Raw genomic sequence first — 25,527 nt, 5'->3', positions numbered from 1 at the left:
GTATATTATAATGTATAAAATATATAATGTATAATGTATAAAAATTATGTATAATTTTGAAGATTGACTCTTACAAATTGAAAATCAGTATATTCCAGTGAATAATTTCCATTTATAAGTTTGTTCCTTTTGTTGGCATATGCTTCTTGAGATTCTGAGAACTCAGAAGAACAATGTGTCTTTTCATTTGTTATCCAAATGACACACTAAAAATGTTTTTAGCAACATTTTATCATTAATGCTACAAGGTCATTCAGGGAAAAAATTTCCCCCATATATTAAAAGGTTTTGTTTTCCCCACAGACAGTAAAATTTCAGACCTTGAAAAACTGTTTTTCTCATTCAAGAAACCCTTGAGTCAGATAATTATCCAAACATTCAACAAACATATATTGATGCTTTCAATGTACCAGTACTGCTAAACATTGGGTATACACCAGCTACTCATGCAGCTGCACTGTGGAACTTACAGTAGAATAACTCACTTGTCTATACCACTTTAGCATCTCTAGTCTATTCTCTGCTCAGAAGTCAGAATGATCTTTCCAAAACAAGAAATAGATTATGCTTGAAATCTTTCAGTGGCTTCCTATTGACCTTAGAATAAAATCTAAACGCCTTTCTATTGACCTTTAGTGCTTTGCACATCTGGCCTTTACTATCACTTTACCTTCATCTCGAGGGTAATAATTATATAATAATTATTTGCTCCAGCCATGCTGGAATTCTCTTGATTCTTGTAGCACATAATCCTCTCTCTTGACTCTTGTCAGTTACATTTTTGTGAATGAAATAGACTCTTCCCCACCCCTGCCCCTTTATCTAGCTAGTGCTAGTGCTGGTCCTCATACTGGTCTCATCTTAGTTACTACCAACTCCAGGAAACTTTCCCTGACCTCCGTAGAAAAGGTTAGGTAACTCTGTAATATATACCAGTGACACAGTAACTTTTCCGTTACAGTATGTTGCATACATGCAGTTATGTAATTATTCATTTATATTTTATATTGAGTTGGATGTGCCAAGAGGGCAGGGACTGTCTGTTGTGTTCATCGCCGTATCCCTAGAATCTAAGTCTGGATTGAGAAGTGAATTCCTCAGTGAATACCTGTTGATCAGCAGTAAATCTGCTGTTCTCCTGCATTCCCTGGGCTATTGGAATTGTCTCCAAATTGATCTCTCTCCTCCACCTTTGCCTTCTGGGTCTATATGAAAAAAATCCACAGTCCTCAGCATTGTGTGGGTCCATTGTGTGGGTCCATTGCGGGTGTCAGGATACCACCCCTTTCTCACTCATCCGTCTCATTCTCCTTCTCCTGATCTGCCCTCCTTGCACTCATGCTCCATATGAAAGTACATCCCCACGGCGCCTCAATCCCACGTTGACTTCAATATTCTTCTACTATGTATAACTCACCAACAAAACTGGAAGCTTGTCCAGAGAATTTACTGGATCTTTTTCATATCTTTATATCCCCAGTGCCTATTAAAGTGTCTGGCAATGTTTGTTGAACTGAAATGACCTCCAAACTCCACAGTAGAAACTTCTTGATTAATGCACTGAATTAGTTTTAATTTCAGGCATTTACAATTTTTCAGTGAATCTTAAATTACTAACATCTCATATCTCCCATGAGAGCACAGCAAGACAGTTGTGATAATCTATGATTCTTTTAATGAATGCACAAAATGCTTCCATTTAAGCTTTTATATAGATAAATATTCTGGCAATATTAATATTATATCTGCATTTATCTTAAGCCCATTCAAAAATCCCATTTATCAAATTAGGTTGTTAGAAATAAGGGAAAAGCAAAAATAATAAATATTAAAAACAAATTTTGATAGAAGTGCCTATAATCTACTCTACATAGTTCTGGGAGTGGTCCTGCACCGTGCCTTCCACCTTTCAGTTCTCAGTCCAGGAAGGCAAACATCAGGGGTTTGGGCATCTCCATTCCATGTACTACTTTGTTACTAGGGCAACCAGAGCCGCTCAGGAGCCAGTGCAGGACTGAGGACTACTGTGAACCTAGACGGCTTTTAGGTTATACAGATCTGTTTCTGGTTTACAGAATCCTCATGGTTCGTCTAAGGAAGTTTTATAAACTACTTTCTGAGATTCGTTAGTGTTCTTTTAGATGTTTAGCGCAGGCGTTCTTTGAAAAGGATTGCATGATCTTAAGTTTGGGGAAAAAGTTCATACAGTATCCATCTCCTAGAGAATATTAGGTTATCTCCATGCAGATTAGTGTGTCAAAGGCTTTAATAAATCCTGCTATTTAAAAATATCCTTTAACCATATTAAGTAACCGTATTTTTTGTTTGTTTCCTTCATTTTTTTTCTCTGATTTTTCTCCCCAAATTCCCCCAGTATATAGTTGTATTTTTTAGTTGTGGCATGTGGGACACCGCCTCAACGTGGCCTGATGAGCGGTGCCATGTCAGCGCCCAGGATCAGAACCAGAGAAACCCTGGGCCGCCAAAGCGGAGCATGCAAACTTAACCACTTGGCCATGGGGCCAGCCTCTAAGTAACTATATTAAGTAAAACATTTCTAATATGTGTTTAAAGAACACCCCATTTTTGCCTGGACACATTACAGATTTTCTGCTAAAAACACTTTAGAAAATGCTACTCAGAGGTATGTTTTATGATTTATTTGGGGCTTTGGCCACAAGTAAATTACTTTTGGGGGAAGTTGAAGGCAGTGTAGCCTGGTACCTGGCCAGATTGCTTCAATTTTAAAGCTAGACTTTTGGCAGCTATGATCCTCTGATGGATCCCCTCACAACACAGAAGGGTCAGTCACCCCAACATTTACCATGGGCTCTGGGAACACAATCTGGAAACTGAATTCCTTTGAAAATTCCATGTGAATTTGATTGAATTGTATTTTTACACAGGTGTATCAATATGAAAATAGAAGACTAAAGATTCTTCTGACGTTCTAAAAGCTGTCTATATCCATAAAGAGATGAGAGTAAACATGTCTGGGACAAATATCTTTGCCTGTATATTATTCTTCTAGCTTTACACTAACCATTTTTATTCAATTCCTTATCTACATAAACTGAGAGGTGTAATATTCACAAGGACCATTAGGATGAATTCTCTAGTTCAAAGCATACACCAAAAGCAATGTAAATCTTGCAGTTTAAAAATATATATTATTTGGACAGATTGGTCTTCCCTCACTAACTTGGATGAAGATATGAACACTTCATAAATATATTAAAAATTCATAATATTTAATAATGATTAGAATGCGATCTTTACTTATCGATCAACAAATAATATAATCTATGCAATTAAAATGCACATCACAATCCTAGGTATCCTTGATAGAGGGTCCTTATTTTCACACTAGGATATACAAGGCCACTGCTGTGTCCCAGCCCAGAAGATAATACCTGGAACCCCTCCATCCCGCTGTCTGGCCTCCCCTGACTTTGCTGTTGGCCTTTCCTCACACTGACCATCAGCTCACTAGCCTTAGAACAGGAGGATATCGGGGGTTGCCCTATACATTTCATACAGAACGAGTCTCATCCAGTTCAGAGACAGCAAAAGACACTTCCTTTCAACTTACTAACCCCCCATCTTGGAAGTCTTAAGATTGGTGAAAAAAGAGACCAAATTAAAATTGAGAGATGGATAAATGCAACTAAAAATAAAATGCTTACATTCATTTTGGTCTACAAACGAGAAATTTTTTAAAATAAAACAACTAAAAGTAGTTTTATATTTATGAAAAACTTTGACATAAGCGAGAAAGCATTTCCCCCTTTTAAAATACTTGGTTTAATGCCTGGATCGTCAGACGTGGCCACGTGATGATAGTACCTATATCTTCTTTTCAGTTTTCCTCATTTTCCTCAGTTCCCAGTATAAAAAGAGTGTAGTTAACAGTAATGTCTTTCCTCCCTTCCTATACTTTTCTCATTCTCCGCCTCTGATCATTTCAGGTTTCTGAGACAAAAACTGGTTTATTCCTAGAGTCACTTTGAGGACGCTTGTCATATCAGCCTGCTAGAAATTGATTTCTCAGATTAAATTACCACCTTATTTGTATATTTCCAAGGCAATTTCTGAGCACCAGATTGATACATACAGTTTTCTACTTGACACTCTCTCTCAGAATGTCCCAAAACTCTTCAAAAGCCACAAATCCAATCATCTTGTCTCCCAAACCTGGTTACTCTGTGGTATCCTCTGGCTGAGTACATCCACCCAGAATCCTAGGAATCATCCCTGACACCTTCTTTACCTCCCGCCAAATTTCCAGTCCTGATTCCTATTGATTTCACATCCTAAATATATCTCAAATATGTTTGGGTCTCTCCTTTATACCACCAGCTGTTATTTTGCTTGGATGATTTCAGACAGGTGTGTCTTAGTCTAATCTCATTCAATTTCCCATCTCCCCTATTGCCCCATCCCATCTATAGGGTCACGAGAATAACATTTGGAAAACTCAGTTGTAACCTCATTTTCTCAGGATATAATGCCCTTCAGTGGTAGACTGGACAAGTGTCTTTCATATGGCTATCAAGTCCTTGTATGTCTGACTCCCAAACATCTCTCAATCCTGTTCTCTCAATGGCAACTCCCCTCTGTTCTTGGCTGTCCCTGAGTTCTTTTACAGATTTTTACCCAACAGTCCAATTTCTTGAGACTCTATTGTACTGAAATAAAAGCACTAGTAGTATTCAATGACGTAGTACAAAGATGTTTATATTTGCAGCAACAGTCTAGCCACAATACTAGAAACAAATAAATATCCAACAATGGGGGAAAGTTGAATAAATTAGGATACAACCACACCATAAAGGATTAGGCAAGCATCATAGGTAATAAATTTAAGCTCTATCAATTGATGTGGAAGGATTTTTTTGTGATGTGATGAGATTGAGAAAATGAATAGAAACATAATGTGATCATATTTTTGTAAAGCATTCGATTTTTACATACACTATCTTTATGTTTATAAATACATATGTATATATACATATGTGTGAATATGTTTCATGAAAAGTACATGGGCACATGAACATGGAGAAAAACAGAAAAGGATGCATATGGTTTGCTGCTCTTGATTATCTGGGAAAGAAAAGATGATCTTGGACGTAATAGGGAGAGTGGGAGTTAGAGAAGCAAGCAAAATAATATGAAAAATCTATGTCATTAAAAAAAAGATAGAGGGACCAACCTGGTGGCGTAGTGGTCAAGTTCATGTGCTCTGCTTTGGTGGCCCGGGGTTCGTGAGTTTGGATCATGGGTGTGGACCTACACACACTCATCAAGCCATGCTGTGGCAGCATCCCACAAAGAAAATAGAGGAAGATTGGCACAAATGTTAGCTCAGGGCCAATCTTCCTCACCAAAAAAAAAAAAAAAAAAAAACCCCAAAAACCCCAAAAACCAAAAAACCCAGCATTATGATATGATTCCATTCAGGACATATTATATGAGTGTGTGTATGTGTATGTATCTCTATGTACACATATATAAATGAGAAAATGTAAAACTGGCATTTGTATGTAGCTGTTGACTTCTGATTATCTTCATGAAATGTGACATTTTAGTGACAAAAGAACGTTTTTCAGAGATGTATACAAGATAATTCTAATTATCTTGTAAAACAGAAAACAAAGAATAAAATGTACATACATGTGTATATCTGCTTGTACATGTTTGTAAAGTTGAGAAGAATGCCATAGAAGATTAGGACTCAGCCAATTTGCTTTCCCTTCTCTGGAGGTACCCACCATTTGGAACTGGTTGTGTATTCTTGCAGACCTTTAAAATTCATTTAATTTGCATAAATGAACGTAACAATAGAAATATGTGGTATTTTAATTTGAATACCATAAATATCTTACTTTACTTACTTTTCAAATTAGTTTTTTACTCATAATGTATTGTGATATTTTCCTTTAAACTATTACATACCATTCCAGATTATAATACACTATGATTATGCAGTCATTAAGGAATGATGGACATTCATTTCTAATTTTTCATTATTAGGAATAAGTGATTCATTCAGCCTCCTTGTATATGCCTCCTCGTTCTTAAGTGTGGTTGTTTCTTTAGGTGAAATATAGTTAAATAGAATTGCTGGCTGGTAGAGACTACGCACTTAAAAAATTAATAAAAACAGCCAGGTCCCTCCTGCCGACAGTGGATGTACCCATTTACACTCACGCTAGTACTGTAGGAGAGCATCTCCATCTCCACCCCTTTGCCAATATTTGATACTCTCCATCTTTTAAATGTCTTCCAGTTGATTGGATGAAAATGTATTTTAATTTCACAGATAAGTACTGAGATTAATCAACTTTTATGTGTTTTTTTGTCATTTATATTTCTTTCTGTGACCTCGGTATTCATATCCTTGTTCCATTTACTTTTTTCCACTGGGTCATTTGTATTTTCAACTATTCTGAATAATAAGCATTTGCCTGTTAAATATGTTAAAATTATTTTCCCAGTCAGCTGTGTCTCTTTGAAGTACCTTTCTAACAATTTTATGACAATGCAATTTTCTGATCGTGAGTGTTACATGGAATGTTCCTTATAGGTCAGTAGATATGAAAAATAAGGAAGGCAGAAAAATTTACAACTCCTTAGCATGGTAACAGGAAGACACTGTTATACTTGAATTCTCTGTGGAAGGGGGTATTTAAATATCCCTGGAATTGTATTTGACTATTTCTAACAATTTAGGTAGTTGAGAAGAAACATATTAATTCATTTGCATAGATATATACTAGCTTTGTTCTAAGTGGGTTGGGGGATGCATTGACAGCTATTAGGAACAACGGAAAACACAACCAAACAAAATACTTCTGCTCTACTCTAAATACTGCAGGACAAATCGTATTGAGATGTGCCAAACAGGTGCCTGCAAAATTGACAAATAACTTCAAGTTGAGACATCAAGGGTGACAATTGCACAGGTGGTTGTGGTGTGTGTGTGTGTGTGTGTGTGAGGAAGGCTGTCCCTGAGCTAACAACTGTTGCCAATCCTCCTGCTTTTGCTTGAGGAAGATTGTCAGTGAGCTAACATCTCATAGGTGATGTTTTAACTGAACCTTGAAAGATGGTAACATTTAGACAAGCAGAAAAGAAGAAAAGTACAAAGACTGAAAAGTACAGAGCAACTCTGGGGACTATGAGTAATACATTTTAGCTAAAGCACACAGTGTTTTAAGTGTAGCACTGGGAAGTCTCGAGGTTCCGCTGTGAATTCACATGAAATGCTTTAGTTTGTGCTCATTAGGAAGTAGATGGAAGCATGGAAGGCTTTGGATCAGAGAAACAGTACGGTGGGAACTGTGCTTTAGGAAGATTAATCTGGAAGCCTGAGTTTTGGAAAGAAAGTCAGCAAGGAAGCTCTAGCATCTATTGAAGGAAGAACTAATGAAAGCCTGTTCTAGGGTGATAGAATTTCCAATGCAGGGAGAAGTAAAAAAAGAAAGAGACCTGATGAAAGCAGAATAGCCCTTATTGACCATTTTAAACTTCTAGCTGATGCCATTTCCAAAGCATCTTCAAACAGTTTCAGCTTTGAACAAGTGGGGACAATATAGTCATATTGATTTACTCTCCTTTTTAATTTTTATCTAATTATTATGCTTAAAAATATTTACTTTTACAATTTAGGATTCTTACTCCCTTTGATAAATGAAATGGTCGGGGTTTAATTTTATGTCTCTAGGGATATTACCTAGCCTTTCAATGTCCCCTATTTTTTTTTTTTTTTTTAAAGATTGGCACCTGGGCTAACAACTGTTGCCAATCTTTCTTTTTGTTTTTTTTTTTTTTCTGCTTTATCTCCCCAACCCCCTGTACACAGTTGTACATCCTAGTTGCAGGTCCTTCTAGTTGTGGGATGTGGGATGCCGCCTCAACGTGACCTGACGAGTGGTGCCATGTCCGCGTCCAGGATCCGAACCCTGGGCTGCCACAGCGGAGCACGCGAACTTAACCACTCAGCCATGGGGCTGGCCCCTCAATGTCCCCTATTTTTAAACTTGATTTTGAGTTGCTTCTCTTTGCTTTCTTGTGGTTTCTCACCACCTCAATATTGAGGTTGCGCTTACTGGCTAGCCCTCTTCTCTTTGTGGCAGAGTCCAGTAGTTTGTAGAATATATGACTGTCTAACTCAAGGGGTTTAAATTGTCACAAAGCCCAATGATCATATGGGGAAAAATATGCTTTTTTCCCCATAGACCGTATTGAAAAATGTAACTGATTCAAGCTTTGCTTGGTATAACCAAGTTAATATCCCCTGTTTAGAATTCTATCCCGTCCCGGCCCCTCGGCCTCAGGGTAGGATTCCCTTCATTTTTTCTTTCCACCAATGACTCAAGTTTTGTCTAAAACCTTCCCTGGTGCCCCTGGTTAGCTGTGATTTTCTCTGGGCTCCTATACAACTTATTGCTTATAACATTCTTTTGACACATAGCTTACACCCTGTCATAAATAAGATTGATATTTATCAATTTGTTTCATTGTTGGAAATCCTACCTCCCTGGCTAGATTATAAACTCCTTGAAGACAAGACGTTAGAGACTTGGCAAAATGCATACTAGTTCTAGTTTTTATTGGTCTTATCAAGGATCTTTAACACTGTTAGAAGAGATCTGCATTTAGGGATTTTTACAAAAACCCCACAGCTGTACTGTGAATTAAGTATGTCCATTTTACCAATGTCAAAAGATGGATAGAGCTTATAGATGATTTGCCTAAAGTCAGATTGTTTTCTCCTAAGACCTGCATTGCCAATTGCTCTAGTAAGTCAGAATCCTGCTGACTGTCACCAGTGGTGTGGCCACTTTCCCAGATGCTCCAAGCTTCCATAACCCTCCAGCCACTCTCATGTCATTGAATATGTGTGATTTGATTACTGGGATCAACTCCAGTGAGTCTTTTTTCCCCATTTGCATCAGTGACCATCAGGAGTCCAAGACTTGCACCATGCTTGAAATCTGTAATTCACATATCTCACATTATGGTCATCATTTCCTACTATTACAGCTCACTTACTTTTGTATTTCTAATCCAAAAATTATCTGTCTTGTGGAAATGTTCAACATATTTGCTCTCCTCCCCCATTTCTTTTTTTGCCCTTATTTCTCTCCTTAATCTACATTCTATGATCTAGCATCTCCAATGCACGTGAACACAATTCTAATCAGCTATGGATAATTGCAGAAGGGAAGGACAGAAAGAGAAAGAATAATTGATTGCCTTGGTCAATTTTCAGTCTCTCCCTAGTCCTGACTACAAGAAAGCTCAGTTAGGACAACATTAGTCCGCAATTCTGGGTTGATTTTCCTTTTCTCATTTGATTACACCAGCACTGCACTATCAGTCTGGTAGTTTTATGTAAAACTGGATTTTTATGAAGACTTCATGGGTCTAAACATTTGCCACTTTGGTCTACAAGTTGGATTTTTCTCTAAGAGTCCTGAACTAAATTATTTTAAATGGACCCATACAGTAAGTTTAATTAATGATTATTAATAGAATTGAAATACAGAAGCTCCCTCTGGTGGTTCAATTTACAGATGTACAAAAAAAGCAAAGCAGAATCGAGATCCTGCTCACAGTGGACCAAATAAAAGATTGGAGAAATATTGTTCTGTTTCTCCCTGTCTTCCCTCTCCTCTTCCTTCTTTTTCTCTTTTAATTTTAAATATGAAATGAGTTAGAGTGGCAACCTTTATGATTATAACTACAGAAATCTATATGGAGAGGCAACTTCTGGAAAATTAAAAGGAAAGACAAAGAGAAGCAGGTATCCAAGACATTCTGGGCTCTTAGTAAACTCTTTTTTAAAAGCCTTCTTTACTCTTTGCTAACTACAGAGTGAACATATCTCTAGCCCTTGCAAAGTGTAGACAGTAGGTGTTTTCTCCCTTCTTCAGCTTTAACATTGTTTTATTTGCTTTTTCCCAGGAACTGAGCACCTTGTGCAAATTTAGAGTTCTCCTTATGGATAACTTATATTTAAAGACAGTGCTTTATAGAACCTTAATAATTTATAACTTACTATAAATATTCCTTGTTGCAATATTAGAATGTACTAGTGTTTTAAAAGTGGTATTATGATTGTAACTTTTGTATCATTTCTGTAGCTGGGTTCTGGAGTTATTTGTACCTTGGACTTCTAAGTACTATGTATAGTATTTGTTATTTTGATTGTTTGTTTGTTTTTTTGAGGAAGATTAGCCCTGAGCTAACTGCTGCCAATCCTCCTCTTTTTGCTGAGGAAGACTGGCCCTGAGCTAACATCCGTGCCCATCTTCCTCCACTTTTTATATGTGGGATGCCTACCACAGCATGGCTTGCCAAGCCGTGCCATGTCTGCACCTGGGATCCGAACTGGCGAACCCAGGGCTGCCGAAGCGGAATGTGCTCACTTTACCGCTGCACCACCAGGCCGGCCCCCATGTATAGTACTTGAATGGTGATTGTTCCATAGTTTGAGGGTGTGATATTCTGTAATCACTTATTTTTTCACTTTTTTTAATACAAACTTAGCAAAAACTTTCATAATAATATACTATCACCATGCGATCATTCTAATCATCGTGAAGTTGATTTTTCTTACCAAAAGTAACTTTGGATGGGAAAACATTTGGCTTACAAACAGAAATCATCAGGAAAATAGGATATATTTTATAAATAGCTCCTTTAATTTTGCTGAACTTCATCTCCTGTCATATAATTTTATTATATTATTAATTTTACTTAGTTAATATTGTTTAATTATTTTGTCTAATTAATTTTATTTAAAAGTTTATCAATATTCGTTCAGCATGTTTTTGTACTTTCATTGAGGTATAAGTTGCATTATATTGAAAAATATCCTAGGACCATGTTTTAGATGGAATCTACCTGATTCAAAGGTTGAGTTCATAAATTATATTATGATGTAGGGGGCACTATGGCATGTATCTATACGATGAAAAGGTATATACCTCTTCAGTTAAAATACAATGACATATGAAGCAAATTAATATTCTTCATATTTTAAAAGAAATAAGGTTTCTATTTTGTTTTTGAGTTTTATGTATCTGCTTTTCCCTTTTATTATTTACACGTAATTACAATGACTTAACTACATGTATCACAGCAGAATTAAGCTACAATAAAAGCTGTTTATGATGTTAAAAACAATTTGTGTGATCCTTAAATGATATGCTGTTTAATCAAGCCTGCTTTTGCATTGTATTAGTCAGGCTCCTCCAGAGAAACGGAACTAATAGGATATATATATATGAAGAGATTTATTATGAGGAATTGGCTCATGAGATTATGGAGTCTGAGAAGTCACATGATCTGCTGTCTGCAAACTGGAGACCCAGGAAAGCTGGTGGTGTAATTCAGTTCGAGTCTGAAGGCCTGAGAACCAGGGCAAGAGAAGATGAGATGACATGCCCCAGTTCAAGCAGTGAGGCAGGATGGGGGGCGGGGGGGGGGGGGTGTCTTTTGCTCTGTTCAGGCCCTCAGTAGATTGGATGATGCTTGCTCACGTTGAAGAGGGCAATCTACTGAGTCCACTGACAGATTAAATGCTAATCTCATCTGGAAATACCCTCACAGACACACTCAGACACAATGTTTAATCTGAGCACCCTGTCAAGGTGACACATAAATTAACCATCACAGGTGTTCAATGTGCAGTTATAATATCATAATTAAAACCAATATCGATCAATTACCTCCTAGGTGTAAAGCACAGAAGAAGATGATATTAAACTTTTGATAACTTTTAGAAGTTATTTCCAATACCAGAACAATACTTATTCACTAAAATATTCTAAAGTGCAGTTTAAAAAAATAAATGTGGATTAAAAAGGTTTTGATTTGATATCAGACTGGATATCAGATGAAACTACAGATCAGTAGCAATATGAAAATTGTATTTATTTATGTATTTGTTTATTTTTGTGAGGAAGATTGTCGCTGAGCTAACATCTGGGCCAAGCTTTCTCTATTTTATGTGGGATGCGACCACAGGGTGGCTTGAGGAGAGGTGCTAGGTAGGCACCCAGGATCCGAACCTGCGAACCCCAGGCCACTGATGAGGAGTGTGCGAACCTAACCACTACACCACTGGGCGGCCCCAAAAAGCATTGTTATATTAAAAACAAATATAAGTTTTTGGAGAAAATATTAAGAATCCATAAATTTAAGAACATGTAACATGTTAATTTTGACATTTATAGTGAAATCTGACCTGACTTTTCTTTTCCGATTCTATTAATCAGGTATTTTATCAGACCAAAATTATTTTGTTGTAATAGTTTGTAGATCAGGAAGTTACTGACTATTCTTTTTTGTGATGTTGTCTGGACTGTTGTGAAAGAGGAAAATCTTACATTACTATCTCACAAAATTGGATCTTGGAGGGTGTGTATCATGGGAGGACGTTTCATAAATCAATTATTCTGGTTTTCCTCCCAAAGCCAGGTCAGAAGTCAAGTTGTCTAGTATCCTTATAATTCCTCCTTTCTCCTCACCTTTGTTAATTCCCTGGAATCTTAAAGGGAATAACTGCCACGTTTCCTCTCATCCACTTCCACGTGCATAGGGGAAATGGGATTCTCCTGTCTCTTCGTATATCTAAATCATTTTCAATTTAAATTATTTTATTCATGTAGGACACTTAGGCACAGTTCTTACATAATGTGAATCCCTCCCAGTAAGTAGGAAGATATGAATAGTAAGACCACTAAAAAGCATAAAGAAGAACTATTGACTTAATAATGGATAGACTTCTTCCAGTAACTAGATGCGATCTTAGCAAAGTTATTTTCCTGCTTTGGGCTTTAGTTTTCTCCTTTGTAGATTAAGGTTAGATGTCTTCTATATGACTTCCAGCTCTATTAGTCTAAAGTCCTTCCACTTTCCCTCCCTCCATCCCTTTCTTCCTTCACCTCCCTCCCTCGCTTCCTTCCGTCTTCTTTCTCCCCTTTTCTCCCTTTCTCCCTTCCTTCTCCTCTCCATCCTTCCCAGTTCCTCTTCCTTCTCCTCTTTTTTTAAAAAAATTTTTTTTGGTATATTATCTGTGTTCTTTTTCTCCTGCCCCTGTAAGATTTTCCTTCTGACTTTCTTTACATTCTACATACATTTTGTAATTTCAGCCATTTCATGGCTTTAACTATTGGCTCTGTGTAAGTGATTCTAATCATTAACCTTATCTCCAATTCACCATTTAGAACTACCTTTAGAATTAGCTCTAAATCAAAATTCTAAATGAGAATTTATCTCTTGTCCTATGGAACAGATAAACCAAAAAAATAAACTACCACCTAACTTCCACGTATCAAATATTGGCTCTTCATTCATCCTGGTTACCAGATTCAAAATTGCGAACAACTTTAGTTCTCCTTCTTTTTTGCCTCTTATAGTGAATCAACCAGTAGCCAAATCCCATTCATTCCACCCATAAAAGAGCATTCCCTTTCCCTTTCTCTCTGATTTCACGGGTTCTTATTGAGTTTATTCTAATATTGTCTTGCCTTGCCTATGGGAAATGTCTTCTTGTCTACCAGATCTTCCTAAAACCAGGCTTTGGTAATGCTATTCCTTTGCTTGCCAATTATGAATATATTACCATAGTCTGCAAAATGACGTCCAAACCTCATGATCCTGACACTTAAGCCCCTTCCCCCCCGTGATGTAATCTGGATCAACCTACTTTTCTAAGTTCTCCTTGGAATAAAGCTGAGGTCATGGATTTCATCTATGTCTGGAAGAGTTAGCTTATTCTGATTTGTTGTAACTGATTTTACTCCTAACACCAGCCAGCTCTTTTGGAAATTGCTTCTGAGAATCATAGGGAACTGGACAAGAAAAATTAAACTGAAATTTGCTGTTATAACTGCAAAAATTGCAAATGGTATGTTTCCTCCAGATAGTTTAAAAGTAGCTTTTAACTAATGGAGCAAAGCACATTTGACCCAAAACTACTTGATTTCTTATTTTGTCCTGTTATTGTTGTTGTTATTATTTTCAAGCCTGTTTGCAGAGCTATTCCTATGTCATTTATTTTAATCACTGCTCATTTTAACACCAAGCATCCTAGATGTGGCCTGAAGAAAATCAGTCGGTCACCCGTTACCTACAGGGTGATGTAGTGTCCGCATTTACCTCATCCTCTGAACAAGATTGGTTAATAAACACTCATAGTGCTTCCACATTCCTTGCTTTTCAATTGGTAATATTCTAAACATTTTTCTCTTCTATTTTACTATTAGTAAACATTTTAAAAGAACATTGCAAAAGAAATGGAAGCGCTGCTTATGGGAGTCAAATGAAAATGAACAATTTAACTTGTTTTTTATGAGGCTTTTTGAGATTATTTGACGATTTTAATAGGCCTGAGTGAAGAGAGAGAGGGAAGCTCGAAGAGAAGTTTATACTTCTGTATGTAGTATCTAGATTACAGTGAGAATGGGGGAAGTCAGCTAAGTGTCAAGGAGTTGTTGAAACAAATACTTGATCATAGTGAGAGAAGTGATAAGGGTCATTTCAAGGTGAGACAGGTACCTGAAAATCAGTGGGAAGCCAGAGCCAGAGATGGAACTAAAGCAGGAGTAGTAAGCATCAGGGAGCAAAACAATTTTTTTGAGACACTTCAGACTGATTGCAAGGGAGAACGGTAGAGACCAGTGAGGAGAATGAGGAGGAAATTGCAGCATAAGTCAAAGATGAAAAATTGTCAAAGTGTGAGGGTTTTTTCAATAGCAAGAAGGTGCTACTATTGAAATGTGCCACTCAAATCAGCTCCCCTCAGGGGAGCTAGGTGACAGGCTAATGTGCTGGTAACGGATGGTTTTCCTTTCCCTTTCAATAATGTGTGAAGTTGAGCCCCTGACAGCGAGTCAACAGACACCGAAGGGCTTTGAAATGTATCTGTGTTTATTGGAATCTGCTTTACATGCTTGTATCTTTGGATACAATCAAATAAAACTTATAAGTCTATACCTTTTACATTTCTTTTGTATTTGTAAAAAAAAATGCAAAGATAATAATAGGAATAAAGGTCTCATGAGGCTGGTATTTTCAGCTCTCCATCTGCCTTCCTAGGACACATGTCCAATAGCAGATACAGTCTTAGGTCGAACATGGTAGAGACAGGGTGAGAAAAGATTTCCCTTAACTCGTAACTGCAAAGTGGTTTTATTTCTCAAGTTTTAAGGATGAGAAAACTGAGATTCATAGAAATCTGTAATCTGCCTAGATCCCTATGTCTCGTCACATTGGATCATGATTGTGGAGTCTGTTTCCCTTTTGCTGTTCTCCTTTATTTCATAACATTCTATAATATTGCTAAACAATGTTACTCGACATTTCCATCATCAACTGAAGTCATCTTCCCTTGGTTCTTGTTACTAGAAGTTGTTGATAATGAAAATAGTTTCCTCCTTTTTTATGAATATTTTCACACCTTGCTAATATATTTACACTCCACTATCACTATTTTTTCAGCTTCGATGATTGGAAATTCACTGTGAGCCTTTTAACACCTTGGCCTTGCACTTCCTAACTTCTCACTTTCAAGTGTCTGCCAGGCCTTGTTGATTGTTTTTCAAAATAGGCTTTATTTTTCGGAGCAGTTTTAGGTTCACATCAAAATTGAGTGGAAGGTTCAGAGATTTCTCATACACCCCTGCCCCTACACGTGCATAACTACCCCATTACCAACCAGAGTGGGACGTTTGTACATTTGATGAACCTACATGACACAGCATTATTACCCAAAGTTTATGGCTTACAGTGCAGTTGACTCTTGGTGTTGTATATTCTATGGTTTGGGCAAATTTATAGTGACATGCATCCACCATTATAGTATCATACAGAGTAGTTTCATTGCCCTAAAAATCCTCTGTGCTCTGCCTCTCTAGCCTTCCTTCCTTCCTAATCTCTGGAAACCACTGATCATTTTACTGCTTCCATAGTTTTGCCTTTTTTGGAATGTGATATAATTGGAATCATACAGTTCGTGGCCTTTTCAGATTGGCTTCTTTCACTTAGTAATATGCATTTAAGTTTCCTTTAGGCCTTTCCTGGTTTAGTAGCTCATTTCTGTTTAGTGCTGAATAATATGCCATTCTCTGAATGTACTACAATTTTATCTATTCACCTACTAAAAGGCATCTCAATGCTTCCAAGTTTTGGCAATTATGAATAAAGCTGCTATAAACATCCATGTGCCGGTTTTTGTGTGGACATAAGTTTTCAACTTCTCTGGAGATTTTTAGTTTTGTAAGAAACCTCCAAACTGTCTTCCAAAGCGTCTGTACCATTCTGCATTCCCACCAGCAGTGAATGAGAATTCTTGTTGCTATGCATGCTGCACAGCATTTGGGGCTGTCAGTGTTCTGCATTTGGCCTTCTTGATTGTACTTCTGTTATTAATTCATGAGTCCTTCTTTCTGTGGACAGTCACTACTATAGTTCAGAATAAAATCTTCTTTTCTCAGGACAGCTTCAGGAATCTATTAACAGTTTACCTGCCTTTAGTAGGTCTCTTCTCTCCCTCAACTCATTCAAGGCTGCCAGATTCATTTGCTAAATATCATCTCTGGTATTTTACTTTTCCATTCAACAGCCATCAGAGGCTTCTGTCTAATTAATAAAACTTAACCTGGCATTCAGAACCCTCCAAGATCTCTCTCCAACCTACCCTTCAAACATAATTTCCTTTTACTGTTGCCCTTCATGACCCCTTCTTTCCAGGCAAACCAAATTTTTATCCATTTTCTATGTCAGCCTCGTGTTTTCTTGCACCTCTCTCTCCCAGGTTTTTCCCCCTGCCTTTCATCATTATTCTTTGTTCTGACAACATTATATACCTAATCAGTCTCCATGCTACTGTCTCTCCCTCCTGGGCACCTCTTACATCTGCTTCCTCCTTTTCATCACTTCTGCCACTGGCTTTGGCATTTCTCTAGTGCTCTACTGAAAGAACTTCTTTCATCTCCCTGTCTGTGTACTGCTGTCAAGATGATTTTTCTTCCATGGAAATCTAAAACTACCTTTCCTTCACTTAGAACCTCTTGCGTGCTCTCCATTTGCTGGAGCAAGTTCTTTAACTTGGTATCCAAGTCATATGATGGCATTTTTATGTCTTACCTCTTGCTACACCACTTTCTTTCACTATGTACTTTTCATTCTAGGTAAACATGTTAAGTTGTTGTACATCTCTTTGCTTTTCTACTCTCTCCTGGAATTTTTCCTCTGCTTTGTTCTGAACTTCTGGTTCATCCTTTGGCCTGCTGTTTAGAGATGAGCTCTTGAAGCTCTCTCTTCCCTGAGCACCCCAAATAGAGTTAATCTGTCCATCTTCTAGTGTTACAGTGTTACTTACTTCTACCTATTTCTATGGTTGCTCTTGTCCTGTGGTATTACAATTGTTATTTTACATGTCTGACTTCCATCTGAACTGTGTGCGCAGGACACTCCTTATTCGTGTTTCTATCTCTAGCATCTAACAGGATGGGGGTGCAATAAATATCGGTATATTTATAATTTGGTTGAATTGAAATAAACCTCAACATATTCAGGCCCACATGCTCCAAGTCTCCTCCCAATGGAGCAGACTTTCCCATAGTGGTCTTTCCTGATTTCTTTCTTCACCCATCATCCCAATGGAAATGACATCCCCTTCCTCTAGATGCCCATAATGCCTTGTGAGTCCCATGTTTTTTTGTTTTGTTTTGTTTGGTGAGGAAGATTTGCCCTGAGCTAATGTCTGTGCAGCTTTCCTCTATTTTATATGTGGGATGCTGCAACAGCATGGCTTGATGAGTCGTATGTGGTTCTGCACCCAGGATCTGAACCTGTGAACCCTGCACCACCAAAGTTGAGTGCGTGAACTTAACCAATATGCCACCAGGCCAACCCCTCAGTACCACTTTTTTTGACACACACAACTTGCATTTTGATGTTTGGGAGGAATTGTTTTTCTAAATTGTCAGCTCTTTTCGGGCAAAATTCAGTTTCTCATCTTTTATCTCTTATAATGTCTAGTACATGATCTTTGCAAATATTAGAAGCAAAATAATTATGAGTTAGATAAACGAAATGATGCATAACTCCTGTAATGTTCATTGCATGGAAAGTCAAAGAAATTTAGAACTTTAAGGGAACTTTGGAATAATTTTACTTCTTCATCTTACTTATAAAAGAATCAAGATGAGAGAAGTTCTGCCACTGCTTTTAGGATCTCAGTGCTTAAGGAGGCAAAATTAGGACAAGAACCAAATGTCCTGAATCCCAGGCAATGCTTTTATATATTTTCAATTATATTGCTCTGTCTCTTTAAGTGTATAAGGTATCATATAAGTCTTTTTTTTTTTTTTTTTGGTGAGGAAGATTGGCCCTGAGCTAACATCTGTGCCAATCTTCCTCTGTTTTGTATGTGGGAAGCTGCCACAGCATGGCCTGATGAGCACAGTGTGCCAACTTAACCACTATGATGTTTTACATGGTAATGTGTCTAATCAATTACTTAAATTTAATGATAGTTATGTAAATTTTACAAAGATCTTTGCTAGATAAGTATTTTAAAAAAATTAGGTGGCAGATGTTAGCTAAGGGCTAACCATCCTCAAAAAAAAAAAACAATGAATTTTCCATTTGGATAAATTATATTTTTATTTTTAATTCATTTTTTAAATTTATTGTTTTTCCTTTGTTTACTTATTTTTTTGAGGAAGCTTAGCCCTGAGCTAATGCTAACATCTGCTGCCAATCTTCTTTTTGCTGAGGAAAATTGGCCCTGAGCTAACATCTGTGCCAGTCTTCCTCTATTTTATATGTGGGATGCCACCACAGCATGGCTTGATAAGTGGTGTGTAGGTCCACACCTGGGATCTGAACAGACAAATCCCGGGCCGCCGAAGCGGAGAGCACGAACTTAACCGCTGTGCCACTGGGCCGCCCCAAATTATTTTTTTTTAAAAAAGACTATCATAACCCTCAAAATCAAACCAAATTGAGGAATAAAATATGGAAATATTATAAAATGAGATCTTTATATATACATATTCATTATTATTTCTAAGAAAGGACCTTAAGAAGGAAACAACACTTAGAGCTCATTTAGAAACTGACTGCATATTCAATAGCAAATTATTTTATTTTAAAAATCAGTACAAGTATGTGATTAGTCATACATATAAATGTAAACCGTAAATAATATCTCTTTGGTTAAATAGTCTTATTTATACGAGTAGTCAGGTTTATTAATATAGTTCTCTGATTTTGCATATATATTTTTATTCATATATTGTGCACATGTATACATGCAAATATATAAATGTGCCTAACATCAATTTATCATGGTTCATGATATACAAGAACAGATAATTTGATTTCCTCTGTTTGAAAAATTGACAAACATTTTATGTCTTAAAGGTTAATATTGAAGTATAAATAAATAAGAACAGGTCATTGTTTGGGCTCTAGCAAACACTATCTTCTCAGAAAGCCTTGAGGATGGTTTCTAACTGTCTTTTAATATTTTGATTTAAAAGGTAAATAAGATTTGTGGCCGTCCAATCAGATCACCCACACAAAGCCCCCGCTGTTCTTTTGATGGGATCAAAGAGAAGCATGGAATGAAGATCTCTGCAAGAAATGGTGAAGAGACACTTGCCAACAGAAGAAAGTAAGACATTTGTTTTACAACCAGAAAGAGAAAAGAAAGTAAGCCATTAATTTTACAACAGAATAGAATGCATTCAATTACGTAGAACAATATACACTATTGAAGAAAAAAAGATCAACTTTAATTACTTTTAAAATTCAGTGGTTCCTCCTATTCAGTTAATTAGGAAGATGGGTTCAACTTGTGAGACCAATACAAATTTCTGTGATGAGACATTTTCTGTAATACAATATGGCAGGCCCCTAGGCACATATGGTCATTGTGCACTTCAAATGTGGCTGGTGTACAATGTTGTATAGCAGATCTCTGGGACTTGTTCATGTTGCTTACTGAAACTTTATGCCCATTGATTAGTAACTCCTCATCCGCCTCTTCTTATGGTCAATGATACTGTAGTGTACACTTCAAAATTTGTTAAGAGAGTAGATCTCATGGTGAGTGTTCTTGTTGTTACCGAACCAGGTTTGTTTTTGCCTGCCGCCCAGAAAGCCAAACACCGAGACAATGAGATTGCAGCAGAGAGAGAGTTTACTCACAAGGCAGCCACGTGAGGAATCGAGAGCAGGAGCCTCAAATTCACTTCCCTGAAAATAGAGACTCAGGGATATTTATGGGACAGGGGGCAAGGTGGTCTGAAATGTGGAGACAGATGACTGGAGGTGAGGAGAGGTGAGGTAACTGATGATCTGTGCAAGCGTAGTCAGACTTCATGCCTCTTTGTAGTACCCATGTTCACAAAATTGTGGCGTTAGCATGATCTGAGAGTGGAGTTTTTAGCCTCTTGATGTCAAAAGGTCACCTATTGGACATCTACGTGGGCCCAGTTGATAAGCTGGTGGTCTCAACTAGCCTGAAGTGGACAAGGATCTCTAACTCCTGAAAAACAGCTCGCGTACCCATTACCGTGGTGACCCAGGCTGCAGGGAGATGTTCTCTCTAGGAGCCTAGTGGGAATCAGAGAACATATTGCCTAAGCAACACAGTTAACAATGGATGGGTTAAACAGCTGAAAGCTATAATCCGTAATTGCAAAAGGGAAAAATATTTTAGTTCCCAGCTACTTAATCATCAATGGTTAACTCTTTGCCTGTTTCATTACCGCAATAAAATAAAAATTTTTTAAAATGTGGCTAGTGTGATTGAGGGTTTAATTTTTAATTTTATTTCATTTTAATTAACTTTAGTCTAAATTCCACTTGTAGCTGGTGGCTGGTGGCTACTGTATTGGGCTATGCAAGGCAGAAAGAGTATTCATTTTTTTTTTTTGTCAGGCTTAGAATAGCTCAATAAATCTTTAATATTTCTAATTGCAAGTGTACAGAAATTGCACAGCCACACAGTCTTAGAACACCAAAGACTTTCTCTGTACATTATTACATAGTTAAAAGTCACAGCTGGAGGGTTGTAAATGATGTAATGAGTATTACTGAATGTTAAGCATCTGTTTAAAAAAAAGGTTGGATAAATGGAAGTTTCTATACCTTTTATCTGGAATGCTGCAAATGGCTGTTGATTCAAAATGATAAGCATTGAGTGGCTTGCTTCTATAACTCATATTTCTACCATTATGCCCATAATTATTTCACGTGTTAAATTAAAGCCTTCATCAATGCCCCTTTGCTTGATAATTGGCGGTTGAACTGAAAAACTCTTAAAATTGGAGGAAATTAGTATTTTATTTATTTTTGTTTTCAGTTGACAAGTGTATGTCCCAGCAAATACTAGATTCTCAGTGGGTGTTTTTGAATTGAAGTGAAATTGAGAATTCTATATTCATTTATTAATTCAAACAATTATGTCTGATAATACCTTACGGAGAATTCATTATTTTACATAGCTTTACTCTCTATAATGTAAAATCTGTGTCTTTTTTTGAGGGACAGTGCTCCTAATTGCCTCATTCTCTCCTCAGATGGGCTATAATTTAGGATAAAGATCTGGGCTATTGCTAGCTATTTGCCACAGCTCAAAAGAATTAGCGCTTTGTTTGCATATAAAGTAGCTGTTCTTTTTTTCTCTAAACATCCATAGTGATTCAGCAGTCATTTCTTGCATTTGAGAAATCAGTATGCTTTGGCTAGCCTCTGGCATATAGTGTATAGTGGTTCTTTTTTTCTTTATTGAGGTCATATTGGCTTATAACATTGTGTAAATTGAAGGTGTACATTATTATGTATCACTTTCTGTATAGACTGCATTGTGTTCACCACCAATAGTCTAGTGTTTGTCGGTCACCATACATATGTACCCTTTACCCTTTTTGCCCTGCCCCCACCTCCTTGCCCTCTGATAAGCACTAATCTGTACTCACTATCCATGTATTTGTTTATCTTCCACATATGAGTGAAATCATACAGTGTATGTCTTTGTCTGGCTTATTTCACTTAGCATAATACCCTTAAGGTCCATCCATGTTGTCGCAAATGGCACAACTTTATCTTTTGTTATGGCTGAGTAGTAATCCATTGTGTGTATATATATATGTACACCACATGTTTATCCATTCATCTGTTGATGGGCACATGGGTTGCTTCCACATCTTGGCTATTGTGAATAATGCTGCGATGGACAGAGGGATGCATGCATCTCTTTGAATTGCTATTTTCATGTTCTTTGGATAAATACCCAGTAGTGGGATAGCTGGATCATATAGTATTTCTGTTTTTAATTTTTGGAGAAATCTCCATACCATTTTCCATAGTGACTGCACCAGTTTGCATTCCCACCAGCAGTGTATGAGAGTTCCCTTTTCTCTACATCCTCTCCAACATTTTTCATTTCTTGTTTGTTAATTATAGCCATTCTAACAGATATAAGGTAATATTTCATTATAGTTTTGATTTGTATTTCCCCAATGATTAGTGATGTTGAACATCTTTTCATGTGCCTGTTGGCAACCTTTATGTCTTCTTTGGAAAAATGTCTGTTAGTACCCTCTGTGCATTTCTTTCTTTCTTTCTTTTTTTTTTTTTTTGGTGAAGAAGATTGGCCCTGAGCTAACATCTGTGCCAATCTTCCTCTATTTTGCATGTGGGATGCTGCCACAGCATGGCTTGATGAGCAATGTGAAGCTCTGTGCCCAGGATCTGAATCTGTGAACCCCAGGCTGCTGAAGCAGAGCATGTGACCTTAACCACTACATCACTGGGCTGGCTCCCTCTGCTCATTTTTTGATTGGATTTTTCTTTTATTGTTGTTGACTTATATGAGTTCTTTATATATTCTGGAAATTAACCCCTTCTCAGATAAATGACTTGCAAATATTTTCTTCCAGTTGGTGGGTTGTCTTTTCATTTTGTTGATGATTTCCTTTGCCTTGTGGAAGCTTTTTAGTCTGATATGGTCCCATTTGTTAGTTTTTTCTTTTGTTTCCCTTCTCTGAGTGGAAACAGTATTCAAAAACATACTACTAAGACCGATGTCAAAGAGTGTACTGCCTATATTTCTTCTAGAAATTTTATGGTTTCAAGTCTTACATTTAAGTCTTTAATCCATTTTTGTGTGTATGTGAGGAAGATTGACTCACTAAGCTAATATCTGTGACAATCTTCCTCTATTTTATGTAGGATGCCATTGCAGCACGGCTTGATGAGTGGTGCTAGGTCTGCGCCCGGTATCCAAACCTGTGAACTCTGGCCACCAAAGCAGAGTGCACAAACTTAACCACTATGCCATCTGGCCAGCCCCACTAATCCATTTCAAGTTAATTTTTGTGTGTGGTGTAAGATAATGGTCTACTTTTATTCTTTTCCACATGACTGTCCAGTTTTCCCAACGTCATTTGTTGAAGAGACTTTCCTTTCTCCATTGTATGTCCTTGCCTCCTTTGTTGAAGATTGGCTGTCCATAGATGTGTGGTTTTGTTTCTGGACCCTCAATTCTGTTCCATTGATCTGTGTGTCTCTTATTCTGCCAGTACCATGTTGTTTTGATTACAATAGTTTTGTAGTATATTTTGAAGTCAGTGATTGTGATACTTCCAGCTTTGTTCTTTTTTCTCAGGAGTGTTATGGCCATTTGGGGTCTTTTGCTGTTTCATATAAATTTTAGGATTCTTCGTTCTATTTCCATGAAGAATGTCATTGGGATTCTGATTGGCATTGCATTAAATCTGTAGATTGCTTTAGGTAAAATCGACATTTTAACTGTGTTTATTCTTCCAATCCATGAGCATGGAATATCTTTCTACTTCTTTATGTCTTCTTTCATTTCTTTCAATAATTTCTTGTAGTTTTCAGTGTATAGGTCTTTCACCTCTGCCATGATCCAGTGGGATTTATTCCAGGAATTCAGAGATGGTTCAACATCTGTAAATTAATCAATGTGATACACGACATTAACAAAATGAGGAATAATAACCACACGATCATCTCAGTAGGTTCAGAGAAAGCTTTTGATAAGATCCAACATTCATTTATGATAAAAACTCTCAAGAAAATGAGTATAGAGGGAAAGTACCTCAACATAATAAAGGCCATGTATGACAAACCCACAGCCAACATCATACTTAGTGAAAAACTGAAAGCCATCCCTCTGAGAACAGGAACAAGACAAGGGTGCCCACTCTCACCAGTCCTATTCAACATAGTACTGGAAGTCTTGGCCAGAACATTTAGGTGAGTAAAAGAAATAAAAGGGTTCCAAATTGGAACGTAAGAAGTAAAACTCTCACTGTTTGCAGATGACATGATTGTATATATAGAAAACCCTAAAAATCCAACAGAAAATATTAGAAATAATCAACAACCATAGCAAAGTTGCAGGATACAAAATCAACATTCAAAAATCACTTGCATTTCTGTACACTTCTAACAAACTAGCAGAAAGAGAAGTCAAGAATGTAAACCCAAAATATCTTGGAATAAATTTAACCAAGGTAGTGGTTCTGACAATAGAACCCAGCAGAGGAAGATCTTAAGTTCTTAAATTCTTAAAGGTCATATCTATTTCACTACCAGAACAACCAATTGTTGGAAAAATGAAACAAAACCCAACACTTAACACGGGGTATTCATTAGCAAAACTAAGCCAATGTAAGTGAAATGTTACAAAATGGCTCAGGAATAATGAGAGGCTCATATAAGTGGAATGTTTTATAAGTATCTATTCTGGCCATTGAGTAGACCTCTTTGTCTCCAGTCTTGCAAACTCATTATTTCCATGTCTCTTACCAGACAGCTGCCATTAGCCATTGTCCATGAATCAGGGTAGATCTGTCCCAGGCCAAACTCAAGCCACACATACTGAATAGCCAAAGGTACTGCCCTTGAGCCCACCTAAGCATTTCATTTTTACACATTTCGTATTGCCACGCCTGAATAAGGCTTAATTGTTGTGGTGGTATATTTCTGCTTGATGCCTATATATTGTGCAGACCTATCCATAAAGCAGACGTGAATTTTATTTATCCTTCATCACTGATCATTCCCCCTGAGGTCATAAATTTCAAGTGAAGTCGGTGGGGAAATGTAGTAGGAGTAGGTGCTAAGTGAGTCTGGGCTACATTCCGTGCATCTTATTTGTGCTTTTTCCACCTGTTTGAGTCTGATTTGCAATAGATCACTTCCGCTTGGTGATCTGTTGCTTCTGTACAAGCCTGATCTTATAGCCTGGCAGATCAGACAGCACTTAGTTCATCATGGGCATCTGAAATTGCAGGTTACACTTGCTAGATCATGGTCAAGTGTATAGTTTCTGTCAGAGCCCAGTTGCAAACAAACCCACTCACCCACACAACCAAACAAACAAACACAATCAGTTTTTAGAAAAAGCAGGAATGACTTTACTCCAAAACCCTTGATGTCTATACAGTCATGCACCACATA

General features: G+C 37.2%; 1 protein-coding gene across 1 annotated transcript in view; it reads left to right on the top strand.

Moving 5' to 3' along the window:
- The window catches only part of GPC5 (glypican 5), a 693,690-nt gene that overhangs the window by 240,867 nt on the left and 427,296 nt on the right, over positions 1-25,527 (top strand). Inside the window, exon 4 of the mRNA XM_046664799.1 lies at positions 19,569-19,702. Coding sequence (XP_046520755.1) covers positions 19,569-19,702 — 134 coding nt within the window. The remainder of the gene's footprint in view (positions 1-19,568; positions 19,703-25,527) is intronic.

The sequence above is a fragment of the Equus quagga genome, chromosome 6 (assembly GCF_021613505.1).
Source record: "Equus quagga isolate Etosha38 chromosome 6, UCLA_HA_Equagga_1.0, whole genome shotgun sequence".
In the NCBI taxonomy this organism is placed as follows: domain Eukaryota; kingdom Metazoa; phylum Chordata; class Mammalia; order Perissodactyla; family Equidae; genus Equus; species Equus quagga.
The sequence above is the reverse complement of the archived record's forward strand: the minus strand, read 5'-3'. Positions and strand labels throughout refer to the sequence as shown.